The sequence below is a fragment of the Pteronotus mesoamericanus genome, unplaced genomic scaffold, assembly GCF_021234165.1.
Source record: "Pteronotus mesoamericanus isolate MK-2021 breed Mesoamerican mustached bat unplaced genomic scaffold, CSHL_Meso_final contig_20, whole genome shotgun sequence".
NCBI classification, from domain to species: Eukaryota; Metazoa; Chordata; class Mammalia; order Chiroptera; family Mormoopidae; genus Pteronotus; species Pteronotus mesoamericanus.
The window spans coordinates 95,458,597-95,474,063 of record NW_026555085.1 but is presented as its reverse complement, the minus strand read 5'-3'; the positions used below and the strand labels follow the sequence as shown (position 1 = coordinate 95,474,063).

General features: G+C 43.6%; 1 protein-coding gene across 2 annotated transcripts in view; it reads right to left on the bottom strand.

The window, feature by feature from the left end:
• ESR1 (estrogen receptor 1) overlaps positions 1 to 10,826 on the bottom strand; it is a 236,558-nt gene extending 225,732 nt beyond the window's left edge. The window contains exons 1-2 of one of the 2 annotated variants that reach the window (XM_054570126.1): positions 10,796 to 10,826; positions 8,367 to 8,885 (exon numbers count right to left, since the gene is read on the bottom strand). In XM_054570126.1, the coding sequence (XP_054426101.1) occupies positions 8,367 to 8,815 (449 nt within the window). In that variant the 5' untranslated portion in view covers positions 8,816 to 8,885; positions 10,796 to 10,826. Of the gene's footprint in view, positions 1 to 8,366; positions 8,926 to 10,795 lie in introns of those variants that run through there. The other variant, XM_054570125.1, reaches the window with a different exon arrangement.
• Between the last annotated feature and the right edge of the window lie 4,641 nt (positions 10,827 to 15,467).

Here is a 15,467-nt window from a genome sequence, read left to right as displayed (position 1 = left end):
ACTGCGCAGAAGTTACCTCCCTGCCCTTCGTACATCCGAGCTGCTTTACAGACCGCTTACATCAGTTTCAACTGCTCCCCTCCCTGGGATCGCTTCAGTCCGCCGTTCTTAATGACCCTCACTCCTTGTATTGACTGATTTTCCCCCTTCTTGGGAACTTATTACTTTTGCTTTGTTTTGGTTTTCTAACATATGTTCTGGGCATGTTTTCAGCCCTTGACATCTATGAACTTTTTAAATACAGCAACTGAAAGATGTAGGTCCTATTTGGGTTGACATTTTACAGATAAGTAAACTGAGGCACGCTGAGCCAGAGATCACAACCAGGCAGGAGTCACCCAGAAGCATAAGCTGCCTGCCTTCCCAGCCTGTGCTTTAATCACTCTATTATATGCATTAGTCCTCATTATCGGTGGTATCCATGTTCTATGGAGCTGCCACAAACACTGACTTAGTGAATACTGAACCACTGCCCCTAGGGGAAATAGAGGTTCAAGCCTCTGGGCGTAACATTTTAATCAACCAATCAATACACGGCCTTGTTGTGTGAGTTTCTGTTTAAAGACACCTTATTTAACATATATTGTTGATGCATGAATACTGAACTCCTGGCCAATAGCACTCATGCCTGAATGAAACTGATCTAACATGTATATTTTCTCAGTAAGACACATCACAGCCTTCTTGTGCTTAGGAATACTAGACAGCACTTCAGTACTACATTTGGGGGAGTATCATTTTTAAACCCCAAAATCACCAACAAAAAGCACAGGGTGCAAAAAAAAAAAAAAAAAAGTGGCACTAAATAGACCTTGAACCGGACACTTGTTCACAGTGAGAGCTGAAATCAGAAGGCACAGCGTCACCTTGTTTGACCTCAGCTGGGAACGTGCACGCCGATGACTCAGATTTTTCACCACTCGGTGCAGGTCTGTGAATGGCCAGGAAAGTGTCATGAGTATTGATTTGGGGGTTACAAATAAATTTTATAAAGTAAGCAAATTCGTGAATACAGAACCCCGAAAATAATGGCGGTGGGCTGGACCTGGCAATCCCTGCGGAGTCCTTCTCTCTCTTTTTATTTTCTAGAAGGAAGGGGGGATTCACAAACTCCCCACCTTCTTCCAATCGCCTCTGAAAGTCCTTCCTGAAATGGCCTCTCTCCCAGCCAAGAGACCTGAGCAGATCGGTCTCACCCGTGTGTCCTGCCCACCACCAGCAGCCAGGCTTCCCACCAACAGCTCCCGGGGACGCCCACGTGGCCACGCGGCTTGCTGAGGGCTGAAAGGAACCCAGTGCTGGGCGTGGCGGTCCCCAGGCCAGGCAGTGCTCAGGGCCCCCTCCGACTAGAAATCAAAGAGGCCTCCGCAGTCCCACGCGTTTTCTTCAGATAAAGAAAATCAGTTCTCAATGTAACTAAATTGCCTCCTGTACTCAAATTGGAATGTACGTCCTTTCTCTCTCACTTGCTTAACTGTTCTAGCATAAATAAATCCAACTATGTGTAAGGTCTTCAAACAAACACAAAAGCAGACACCGAAGTTAGCCTGCTGGACCCTCAGGACCCTTACAATCAGTTATGTTGATGACGGTGTTGCGCTGGGAAAGCTTTGAAAATAAAACACCATTTAAAATATCTTCAAGATGTAAGTCAAACAAATCATGGACACACCTACAACATTTCAAAAACGAGTGTTTTTGTTAACAGAGCGGGGAATTACTGTCGGCTTCCCTTTCCTTGTGCAATGTTCTCAGGAACCTGAAACCTGACCCACCGGGGGACAGCGGCCAGGACAGCACTTTATCGCCATACCAAATACACCTGCAGAAGGACAAGGCCCTAAGACTTCACCCATTCATGTCCTCGCATTTCCTGGCTGCTAAATGCTAACTCTGGTATGTCAACTGCTTGGAATACAAAAAAGCGTTTTCTTCCCTCGGTGTCATCGAGGAGTTGCACGATTTAGAACAAGGTAGCCAAATGAATGAATGAGCTGTCAAAGCAACTCCACTAAGTGAAGGTATCTTTCCGATTTTGTTTTAAGCTTCCATGCTTACGGGTGAGAAAAAATCAGTCCTTGCAACGTCTAATGCAGTTAATGCCGCCCCGGAATATGAAGGCATATTTGTGCACCACCGGCTTACTCATGATGAGTAGACACTGTTGAGCCCTATTTCAGATTTCCTTCTTAAAAAAAAGAAAAGGAAAGATCAAACAGGTCAATAAAAAATAAATCAGAAAAGATGTCTGGAAATACAGAGATGGAATGATTAAAACAGGGGGGAAAAAAAGAAAAGAAAAGAAAGTTTGAAATGGAAAAAGAGGCCGAAAAGAGTCTAAAGAGTCTCAGAAGAAATCCAGAGCCTTCATGTCAGAAAAGTGAGACCAGTCGCCTAGAAAGCCGCCCGGGAGGCAGTGCCTGCGCGTGCCAGGGCCTGGGAAAGGCGGACTGAGCCAGGCAGGGGAGCGCGGGCTGGGCCGCCACCAGGGAGGGGGTGGGGGGACGTCGGACCAGACAGCCTTGCAGCTTCCCAGCTGGAGGTGAGAATCTGGGATTAAAGGGCAACGGCCTGTCACTCTTCTTGTGGGTGAGGACACTGGGGGACTCTCAAAAAGAACAGCCGTGTAGGACTTTGTTGAGGGCTCGTTTGAAAATGTCTAGTCCTGAACATTTCTTAATTAATTTCATTAACTTAAGTGGACTATTATTTTCCCAAGAGTAATACCAGAAAATAGAAAATGACCAGATAGAAAGTAGCCTATTATCTCATTAACGACAGCATATTGGGTGTAAGTAGAAGATGTTATGGAAGTGAACTAAGAATACAATTTATCCCTCTAAGAGTTCAGAGGGGAAAAAAAAATCCAGGCTTGTTTGGGTTTTATTTTTTAATTTTCTCTGTAGCAATTAGAGTTACCTATTCGATTTATGGTATTAAATGATTGATAATATCATTATTGAAATTTTTGACAATATACTTAAATGATAGTCCCACAAAAATGTGAAGTACATGAAAAGGATTTGATTTCTGTACAGGATGAACTTCTCCAGCATCCAGAAATACTACCCCCCCCCCACACAGGCACCAAACACTTCATTGCCACCATCATCATCGTCACCTCCATCATCATCCTCACCACCACCATCACCATGGAGTCCACTGTAATACCCTACATCACTTACATGTGTCGGTCTTTGCCTTTCTCATTTGACCTAGCTTCTTGAAATTGTTACTCCATGAAACTACATAAAATTTTGTCATTTGACACCAAAAGTTTTCTATTTTTCCTGTCTTTAATACGGTCTAAGCACATACACATACTTGAAAGCATTGTTGATTAAGGCAGACTTTCCCCCATATTCTTACTAACCTTCTTTAAGGTACAGAACTCAGGAATTATGGTTCCTTCCCTCAAGAGATGGGGCATCTCAGAAAGCTGTACCCCTTCACCTCTAGCCCACTCACATCCTCAGACTTCAGGGGACAGCCTGAGCGTCTGTTTCAGAAACGAAGTAGGGGACAGCTCAGATACACTGTTTTTAAAATAACATTCTCCGTCAATTCCTTGGCAGAGTTTAAAATACAAAGTAAAGCTACTCAATGACTTTGATGGAAGGCCTCCTTTCTATGAAATCCCTTACACTTTCACTTTGGTGGGTTTCTTTCAACTGGCTGTATTATTTTGGAAATTATACAGCATCTTTCTCTGGCTTGTGCATTTTGATACTGAACAGTCGTGGCTACTACATTTTACTTTCCTTGATATGCAAACTTGGAACTAAACTAAATGACTTATTTGCCTCTATCCATCCAATGTCTCCTGAGGAAAAAAAGGGAACACAGCATGCTGCTCATTCTACTGTGTTCTTCAAAAGTTTCATTAAAAATAATACTGAAGTCACAGGGAGGCGTTAGATATATTATTCTGTGCTGAGTATGCATTTTAGAAAAATATAATTGGGGTTCATATGTCTCCCTGGGTACAACTCTTTTCACACAATCAGGGTTTTGAATTTTCAAAAATGTATCCATAAGATAAATATACTTTTAAAAAAATTTTGATACATCGGTTTTAGAGAGAGAAGAAAGGAGAAAGAGAGATAAAGAGAGAGAGAAACATCACTTTGTTGTTTCACTTATTTATGCATCATTAGTTGATTCTCCTATGTGCCCCACCCGGGGATTGAATCCGTGAATTTGGCGTATCAAGATGATGTTCTAACCAACTGAGCTACCCAGCCAGGGCAAGATAAATACTCTTTATGATAGCCCAGGCTGCAACCAAATGTTGCAGATGATGCTAAAGATTTTAGTTAAATTTGGCTTTCAAAGAAAATGATTTCATATTCTCATTAATCTATATTTGTAGTGGAAAATCCTGACCACTTTAAATCTGTTCTCCCCTGCTACTCTCTATCTTGCAAAAGTAACAGAACAATTATTAGCATGTGAATAAAATAATGAAATATTGAATGCACGGACACCTCATGTGCCACTGTCACATGTATTCTCTCACTTGACAAAATTACAAATGCCTTATCATTAACAGAAAGCTTGACATCTTTTATAGTTTTTCCTGATAATCTATTGTTCCTGCCATTGTCAATTTCTTGCCCCTTTTATACTCTTAACAACAATAAGAAACCAAAATGCTAAACCTGAATATTTCCTGAATATGAACATCATATCCTAAATATATTCACAAAAATAATCTGAAGCCCCAAATTAACTGACTGTGAGAAAAAAGATTAGAATAAGTGCCAATTATCCTTGAGGGGCTTTCCACCAAACAGGGACAAGCCACATGGAGTAGGTGAAAATGAAATGGGGATTGAAGACATGATTCCATTTTTCAACTGGAAATACACTCATTCTCGAGGCAAAATGTGACTCTTTGAACTCTTCTTAGACCAACACAATGTGTTGGGCAAAGAGGAACAATTTCAATAAATGAAAAAAGTAAGAACAGAGAGAAAGGGTGCTAAAATACCATCACAACAGAAGGAGAGAAATATTGGAAACTTGGAAATTAGCCATTAAAATCTCTTCCTCGAGATGAGCCTTGTTCAAAGTTAAGAAATAGTTTTACATGATCGCCAGTGGACAAAGTAATCATTCAAAACATGCATGCAGCCAGCGCCGCAGTATAACAGATTATTTAGGGCACTAACTTTGATGCAAAAGGTTTGTGTGACTGCCAAGTAATTTGGAGAAGTGGGCAATATTTAGCCTTTAAGAATATTGAGTAACAAAACTGAAATAAGCATGGAGCATGAAATACCTCCTTAGAATTTTAAAAATCATAGTGGATGTGACTGTTTCAACTTCAGGTTATTGCAATTTTCCTAAGCTGTTTGAACTCTAAAAGGAACCCAGGATTAGATGACTCCCAGTTACCTTCATCATGAAATTGTAGGTCAGACATATCTTCCAACGTCACAGCTTGCCTACTTATAAATGTATTCCCTCTTACTACCAATTGGTTGGGACATGTGACAATCTTTCTCACATTATTATATGCCCAGGGCAGTTTTGTCTGCTACATTTTTTCATACATAGATATGGCTGCATACTGTGGCAAATAAAACCATAGCATCTTTATGCTAATTAATGTGACATTCACATAAATTCTCAATAGTAAAGCTTAATCTAACTGACAGAAAGACACCACCTAATATATGGGGAGGGGGACAAAATTAAGAGACTCAAAATAGCTTCTTGGTTTGCGCAGGTAAAATAACCAGGCACTTACTTGATTTTTTTGTTTCCTACTGAACATAATATTTTAGGTCAATAGTTTTCAAAGTTCTTTGGCCTCAAGCCACAGTAAGACATACATTTTACACACAAGCATATATAGTTAAAACAATTTTTCAGATAACAAAAACTACCCTACTAAACATTACACACTCTAATATTCTCTATTATATTTGTTTCCATTTTATTTATTTTAAAAAATGTTTTAGACTCACTAAACTGAATTTGTGAACCTCCGGGTCATAATAAGCAGTTTGAAAACACTGCTTCTGCCCCCAAAACTTTTGATAACTACTGAAGAAAATTAAAGTTTCCTAAAGGGATCTAATAAATTATTTTATCTTACCCAGTGTTATGTAAACAGGAAAATTAAAAGGGGGAGATGTCAAATAACATTTAATAATAATATTGAATAAACACTTGCACAGACCTTTTTCTTCCTCCCTGGGTAATAAGAGGCAGAATTCAAACAAAAGAGAAAGGACATTATGGGAAATAAACTTCAAAAGAAAAAATCACTCTAAAACTGAATTATCACAAAGAATCCCACTTGTGTGAATTTTTTACTTTTTTTAAAAAAACTTCCATGCCATTTTTTTTTCACATTAGTCTAAAAATATCTGAGGATTATCTATTGCAAAAAAAGTTTAAGATGGAGCACATTATAGTGATATTATTTGCCTCTGGGATGATGAACAATTTTGAATAAAATGTGATCCCCTTTTTATTTGACCATTCTTTGTAATTATTAGCAAGGCAGTAAATAATCCACCAAGGAGCACTCTCATTAGTGCCCATTGAAATTCAGTGGCATTAATTTGCAATAAAAGAACTGAAAATTAATGGGAGAGAAAGTAGTTTCTGGAGTCCATCATAAGGTTACGGAATTGATATCGGATCAGAGCCTTCCTTCGCATTTGGGAGTTTAAATATGTGTGTGAACTTGATGTAATCGTTCTATTTTGTTCTAATGCTGGTTTGTTTTTTTTTTAAAGTGAGCAGAGTAAGTTCTTTTTCCCTTTTCAATTCAACCCTTTATTAAAACAAGTAAAATGAATTTGAAATATGCTTTGTAAAGTTTCGTTAAAACTTTTAACGTTGTGCCTGTTGTTTGTCCTCTAAGAAATGACTCGCTGAACTTGTCCCACTGTGGGACGCTCTACCAACCTCTCAGGGGGCGGAAGGATATCGGGGAAGTTCAGAAACCCGCGGAACCCGCGCTTCAGTCTCCTCTGGGGCCGATCTGCACCTCCCTCCTGTTTCTTCTGCTATAAATATCTCTGGGAAGAGAACACTGACGAGAAAACCGTTGGCAGCTTGCATGCAGAGGGGTCTGGGCGAGGCTGGAGGCTCCTGACAGCAGCGTGCAGGCAGGCAGGCAGCGCCCAACTCAGCACCCGGTCACGTGGGCACCCTGAGGGCTCCCACACCTGCTCCAGGGCACCCCTGTCGGTGGGGCCCAGGGCACAGCCATTCACCAGAAACACCCATCCAAGCCCTCCCCAAGTCAATCAGGGGGAGAAGAAAGAAACTACCGAAGGGGAAATGGGAGGGAGAGGGGAGTAGGAAAGTATACTCCCCACTAGGGGAAAAAAATAAGGACACAAAACATTTGTCACTGAAGTCGCAAGTGTTCCTGTGTGTCCTGAACTGCCACGGCTTGTTCCACAGCCACTGCAAGGGGCAGAAGGAGCTGAACCCCGCATTGGACTTTCGGGCGTTTTTCGCCAGGTGGGCATGAAATGCGATATAGCTGGCAGGAGGGTAGATCAAAAACACTTGTGCTCCCCTGTGGCCTGTTTCACTCCGGCAGGAAGCCTATAAAGCTGTGGCTGCCACAAGTCATGTACCAGCAACCTGCTCCAGCAGCACCCAGCCAGGCAACTGAGGAAACAGGAACTGAGGGCCTGCTCAGCATTTCTGCTGACCTCTGAGGAGCGCAGCTCAATCTAGCCTGGAACCTGGGCTGGAAGGAGGTCAGTGAATGCTAGGAATTGCTCCCCCGCCAAAAAAAAAAAAAAAAAAAAAAAATTCATCATCATCGCGTGCATATTTCCGATGTAAAATTCTAAATGAAAGGAAATTTTTCGAGCACATTAAAACAAAATTTGTAAATAATAAATGAATGAATAAACAAACAAACCTGAACTCCCCTTACCCCAAACGCCTCCAGCCTTAAACACCAAAGCCAGATATTTACTAGGGACTCTAAGCGCCTTGCGTTTATTTGCTGTGGGGTGTTTCTCCCCACAAATAACTGCTGCTTTGTCCGGTTTTCCAATATTTGTTTGGTTAGGGAGCATACGGGGTTTCGGATCTCTCTAGCAGACAGAAGTGCGGTGGAGAAGTAAATTTTCTCGAAGCTGCCAAGCTAGAGGAACTTGGCTCCTCAACGCGAGATCCACAAATAACCCCGGGCGTGGCTGCGCGCTAGCCTTCGGGTGGCAGCGCATTCGCTGCCGGTGGCCGGTCGCGCGGTGCCAGCGCCGGGCCTGCCACCTCCCCCGGCTCCCCCGGCTCCCCCCCGCTCCCTCGCGCCCTCCCTCGCGCCCTCCCGCCCGGTGCTCGGCGGCCACCCGACGTGGCGCTGCAGGCGGAGCAGGTACCTGTAGAACGCGGGAGGGCCTGCCTCGCACACAGCGTAGCTGTTCGGCTCGTTCTCCATGTAATACGGCACCTGCTGGCCGCTCGGGTGCAGGTAGGGCGAGAGCTGCGTCGGCGGATGCAGCAGCATCAGGGGGCTTGGCGACACGCTGTTGAGCGGCGGAAAGCCCCCTAAGCCGTTGGCACCAAACGCTGCCGCCTCGGACCCGGGGCCATAGGCGAGACCGGACTGGCCGTACATGGGCGCGGAGGCGGCCGTGGCGTTAAAGTCGTAAGCAGCGCCCTCGGGGTAGTTGTAGACGGGGGGCTTGCTGCTGTCCACGTACACCTCGCCCAGGGGTCGCTCCAGGGGGATCTTGAGCTGCGGGCGGTTCAGGGGCTCCAGCTCGTTCCCTTGGATCTGGTGCAGCAGAGCCATTCCGGATGCTTTGGTGTGGAGGGTCATGGTCATAGTCAGTGGCCGCAGACGAGGCGCACACCGTCTCTCCACGCGGCAGAGGGCTCAGCAGCCGACCTGCCACCTGCAAGAAGAGCACAGTCCTCCCGGTTAGAGGCGGCGCAGCGCATGTCCCGCGGCACCGCGAGCTCTGGTCCCGTCCCGGAGCTGGCGTGTCCCCTGGACCCCTGCGGCCAGAGGCAAGCAAGTGCAGCCAACTTCCTGGGCTCCCGGTCTTCAACTTTTAAGTACAGTATCCCGGGCTCATAAGCATTACAAAGGTGCTGGAAGCCGGCCAAGGGCTATTACCTTGCACTGACATTGGATTAAACATCACTCCAGGCGCAACTCGTTTTTTTGGAGCGACCCCAAAGAGCAGCTTCCCTGAACTTTACTTGTCACTGCTGGATGGAGGCTGAATTTCACTGCGGGAGGGAGGGGGCACAGAGGGATCTCATAAGGTGGCCCAGGGAAGACGGTGTTTAAAATGAACTTGGAAGATCAATCCAGGGGCCGGTTTTCTCTAACGTGCTGCCTTATGTGCCCTGTGCCAGACTCCGATCTATCTCTGTTTGTCTCTCTTACTGTTTGATTCACTCTCCTCGTTGGCTGAAAGAAGTAGTGTGTACATAGAGTGACCCTGGGGAGGACCACTCTGTAACTGAGATATGGAGATAGCATGGGTGTGCAGTTGCCTCTGCAGCCAGCCACAGACGACTATATTTAGCAGCTGCAGGGAACGGACAGGAGGCATCTGGGGCAAAGGGGGGCAGAGATTCAAGGTGTTCCTATAGGAAGAGCTGTATTTTACAATCCTTAGAATGCTGATGGACCCCAGCTTCCTCACTTCCAAAATTCTCCCAACATGGTCCCTTCCAGCCAGGACCTTCTGCAATTCTTCCAGCGCAACTTGTGTGTTTGAGTTGGACCGCACTACTGTATTTGCTCCCATTAGGAATTCTCATGTGAATGATGATTTACAAAAACCTCTGGGTAGACGCACATGAGTGTTCATGCCTTCCACAGGTTATGCAACTAAAACTTCAGAAAGCTGAATTTGAAATGTGACCCTTTTATACAAAAGGTAATCTCAGGTCATTAACCACAGCTTTGGCAATTATGTTACACTGTTGGTCTAACCCACAAATTTTAAATTGCAATGATACATTTCTGCTCTTTAATCCTAAAATTGGACCTTCTCAGTTCACATGGGCGAGGACAGGCAGAATCAAATACCCAGATGGAAAAAAAAAATACAGAAAAGTTTTGAACTGAACCCACCATATATATCTCAAAGACATTGTGCAATCATAATCCTGGATAGATTATACTTTCTAAAAAACTTCCTTTGCCCCAGCCTAACAGACTCTGATACAACTAGTAATACTTTGCTTTAATTGTTATCCCAAACACCAGACGTAGTACCTGACAAAATTACTTGTGGCATATACTATAAAATGTTCATGGCATATGTTACCCATGGTAATATCCTTGGATATCTGTATAAGTGCACATTTTACCTCATTCTTGTAAGAACAGACAGATCATTTGGAGACAACATGCAGATGTAGCTGATTTAATATGAAGCCAAAATTGAACTTGGCATCAATAACTATAGATTGTATGCAAAGAAAGGGTTAAAACCACAGTAGGTGAATCACAGATATTTCTCTTTATGGCCAGCAACCATTACTTTCCCAAGCAATTTTTTGCAGATGATATCGTTTCTGTAAATCACACTTTCAATTTTCAAATGTCTCTTCCAAGCCCATGCAAAAGCACTTTGTAGGGCTCTTTACAAATCTGAACCTGCCAAATTATATAGAAATTACACAAAGAATCCTACAAGTCCTGAAAGCAAAAGAAGATGCACACAAAAACCCACGGAAAACAGCAAACCTTCTTCTCCCTGCTAGGATACAGACACTGACCAGAAAGGTAAGTTGCTTTCTCAAAATGCTAAAGCTGCAAAGAGAGAAATCAAAACAATCCTACCCTGCTGGATCAAGAGCGTCTTTCCAGAAAGGTTCCATGGGCTCGCAGAAGTCAAGAGCTGAGGACAGTGAGCATGAAGGAAGGAACGTGCTCGCGTGTGCGCGTGGCTGTGTGTGTGAGCAAAGCAGAGCGTGTGTGGATGTGTTTATGTGTGGAGTGGCAGGGATTCGGGAAGCAGCCAGTAGGCAGGGCACTTGGCAGCCCCCTCCCGGCAGACACAGGAGCCGGGCTGCTGCACAGAGCTGGATGAATGGCAGCGAGGACTGAGGAGAAGCTGGCTGTCTGCTCCCGAAGAGCAGGGTGGCATAGCCCGAGCCAGTGTTCTTGGGGGGAAGCAGAACTCCAGCCCCTTTTGCTCCTGTCCTTGGAGGCTGAAAAGTGACCCATGCTTTCCGCTGCCATCCTAAGCAAGAGAGAAAACAGGTTTGCTGTAAATAAATCATAGGCTTATGGCTAAAATAGAATGCCAGTCAAAAAAAGTGTACGGATATCAAGTTTACAAAATGTGACACGGGCGGTTTTTCCTGAAGAATATAATTTAACAATAACAGCCTGCTGGGATACACTTGGGCCGAGTGCCTTGCTGGCCCCGGCCCCCAGTCTCCGAGCGGACACACTATCGCCATGCCTCCCATTGCACCAGGAAACCAGACTTTGGAATAAATGTTTTGGCATTCTAGGGATGTGTTTCCAGCTGAAATGCAATACTCCTCCACCTCGTTAACCAAACCCACAAACCTTTCCATGAATAGCTCAGTTGACTGCTTTTTGTAAACATGTGAAAAAATATATTAAAAGCTGGGGTATAAAGATAAGACAAATGTGGGTACCTTGGTCCTAAACTGATTATAGGCTTTGGGACCGTACTAGCATTGACCATGGGAAGGGGAGCCTCTCCTTTTCTGATGGTGCCCACATGACACCTGGTCCTCAACTTCTCTCTTGACCATGGCACAAAGACCCAACAATAGGGTGTTCCCAGTGTGCCTTTGCCCAGGGTCTCAGGACATGTGACTCCTAATGGAGACTTTGTTGCCAGACATTAGTCATTGTCTTGGGTATTATATGACTAATCACAATGCCAGGAGTGGCCAGTCTCTGGCCCTGGGACCCTATGCAGTTACAGAGAGATTTATGAGTGGCTCTTGAAACCAGTACAAAGAAAGAAGTAAAATGTTATATTTAAAAAGTTACAAAAACGTTAATGATGTCATATTGCAAATATATATTTCCTGCTATGAAAGACTTAAAACATTGCACTGTTGGAGCAGAAAAGAACTTCCCGTCCATCAGCACTAAAGACAAATATTAAAAAGAGTTACTCTTTGTAGGCGAGAGCGGGAATCCTAACTCTTCCTCTAGATCAACAATGGCCACCCGTGCGCAAGGTCTGTCCAAAATCACCAAGCATGTGCAAGGAATGGAGGAGAAGGTAGTAATGGGGAAAGGGAAGAATAAGACAGGGGGAGGAAAAAAGAAGAAAGAAAGGAGAGGAGGAGAATCACCAAATATTCTTCTTGAACATAGGAAGGATAAGAAGCCTAGCTTTCTCCTTATAGACCTTTGAAGTGAATCCAATAAAGGCAGTTTTTGTGCAAATTTTCTCTCCCTCAATCAGTCTCCTCTTCTTGGTAAGATTTGTCCCCCAGGCTTGGTGACAGTGGCGGGGTGGGGGGGGGGTGGCAGTGGTACTGCACCTTGCCAGTTTTCTTCTAGTGCTTCTGGCATCAACCTCACAGTCCCTCCCAGCTCCCTCTGGCTCCCTTCTCCATTCCATCATGTGGGGCGTGTTCATGCCCTGCCTTGACTTAAGGGCACTCGCAGGTGGAGAAAGGTCAAATCTACTTCTCTAGCCCCACCGCTGCGTGCACCTCCAGACGCACTTTTCTAGTGGTCCCCTATACGTTGGTGGCCTGTTCAAAACATAATTCATCATTTTCTCCCCCCTCTCAAAAAACATGGTGTTCCTCTCGACAAACCTGGCCTGGGGACAGCATCACTGTCCCTTCAGTCGCCCAGATTAAAGCCTCACAGTCTTCTTCAAGGCCTCCCCAATCCTTGAGCATTCCAGCTTGGCCATCTATCCTCTTCCTCGTCTACCAGCCTCCTTCAGGAGCTCCAGTTTGTAAGAGGTCATGGTCCTCTCCCCAGTGGTAAGAGCCTCTTCGGGACCTTTGCTCTTCCCTCCTCCTACTCCTTCCTAGACGCCTTTTATTTCCTTGACTCCTGCTCAGGAGCCATCTTCAAGACTCACCCTGCTCTTCACCCAGACCATACTTCCCCAAGAGCGCAGGCGCTCCTTTCTCTCCATAAATTTATCCTGCCCAGTGCATCTGCTCCACCTGTAGCTTGTGCTTCAACCAGAAGAAAACAGGACTCCAAGCACTCAGAGCTTTCCCGATACATTCTCTCTGCTTCTGAACCCCACTGTGCTGGCTTGTCAGGGGAAAGCATGCCATTTTGAAGGACCAGCCCAAAGGCCACCACATCTATAACGCCTTTCTTGCTCAAAGAGAATTTCCTCTCCTCTGAACTCTCATGGAATTTCTCATGCACTTATTACTTTATTCATTGAATTACAGTTATTATTATACAGGGTGGGGCCAAAGTACATTTACAGTTGTGAGTAGGCGAAACAGAGCTTATTCTTGTATTATTTATTTATCATTGTATTATTTTCCATACAAACAACTGTGAACCTACTTTCCCCCACCCTGGATTTGTCATCCTCTCATCCCACTCAGGGGCTCCTTAAGAACAGGGCATGCACAGTTATTTGGCGGTTCTCTGAGTGCCCAGCCAGGTGCCTGGTCATAGTAGGTCACTGAAGATTGGCTAACATATCAGTCCAAACACCTAAAAGAATAAAATAATATTATATCTCTCTGGATAACCACCCCTAGAAGCTAACTTTCCATGTAATGTTCTACTATGATTTTCAAAATCATTTTTGGTAAGATTACTTTCGTCTCCTCATACTGACTCAGATCATAAAGTCAAAATTCAAATTCATACCATCTCGTGGATTAAGCCTGCGATTCTCGGCAGCATGATTCACAAGAGAGCCCTGATTTTTTAGTTCAGAACCAGATAATACCATGACCAAACATAGTTTCTGCTCTAGCTCCATTAAAAGCTTTTTGCATTTACAAAAACATTATTCCTCCAACAGAAACACACAAAAAAAATAAATGTGGAAATATTTCCAAAATAGTTTATATTCCTAGAAATGGCTCCTTCACTTTGAGACATGACGGTCTAGCTATTATTTTTATTATAAATACTCTGTTTGGGAGCTTGTCCTAGTGCACTTATTTGACACCATCTATTTTCTTCTAAAGTAGAAGAAAAATGAGGAATTTTCTTTTAAGTCTCTGCTTACTTTAAAAACAGTTCAACCTATTTGTTTTAAGGGCTGTCAATTAGCTTGTAGACTTTTTTCAACTGACCTTTGATTTTTGTTTTATGACGTAAAATTTATACACAGTGAAATATACATATCTTACGTGTAGAATTTGGTGAGTTTGCATGGATGAATGTGCCTGTATGAGAACCATCTCAGTGAAATCATAGAGCATGTCCATCACTTTGAGAATGTTCTTTCATGTCCATTCTAGTGGATCCCTTGCCCCTGTAGTCAACCACTGTTCTTACTTCTATCACCATAGATGTATTTTGCCTCCCCACCCAGAGTGTGGACCACATAGACCCCCTGTCCAACCAATGGCACAAACAGGCAGGTGCTATGCTTGTAGCTTTGACAGGGCATCAAGGTACAGAGCTATCCTTCTCCAGATGCCTCTCCCAGGGAACAGCTCCCTCAAGGCCACAGAATTATTCTAATGCTCTATTCATGGACCTTTTTTAATAATAACAGGGCTTCACATGATCAAATGTTATCTAAGCCTACAAAGATGCAAGTTAATGGGAAGCCAGATGGAATCAGGTTCTTAAACAGCCTTTTTTTCCCTACCACCACTCAAAGAAAATTTTTTTAATGACTTACGAGCAAAGAATCCAAACCAAAAGCTTTACTTTCACAAAACCTGGGGCCTTGATGCTATTTCTTGGCTTCCTACTCAGGATTTGATGGAGATAGTTTGAATTTTTGGTTGTCAAGCAAAATGGCTATCCTTTATTGTGAAGCAATGAGTAATTCAGATACAATTTATCCACTTAATGGGATTTAGTAACTCATCTTACATTGTCTTGGAAAACTTATTTTTTAAGTATTTGAGAATCTTTTTAACATAATGTACTTATAACGCATGTGGCAGAAGACAATTTAGAAAGTACTTTCACTTAAGTGTCATCCATGATAAAATAATTCCAATTATTCCAATTATTATTACAGTGTGTTTCTCTTTCTCCCCTTATCTGTTATTTACTTGAGGAATCTCATTGCCAGCTTTGGATATTATCTCTCTGTAGAGAGCAATATCCAGATTGTGCCTAAAATGCATGTTGATTCAAATACTCCTATCAAATGTTAAGGAGGGTGTTTACACACACACACCTAGTAATCAACCAAGAACCTACCTGGCCCAATTTCAGAACCAATCCTACTCAAATGGTAAAAAGGAGATTTGTATATTTTGAGCCTTTTGAGGCCTTTCTTCCTACTTTGTTACCACACTCATCTAGATAATTGGCTCCCTCCCACTCTCCCTGA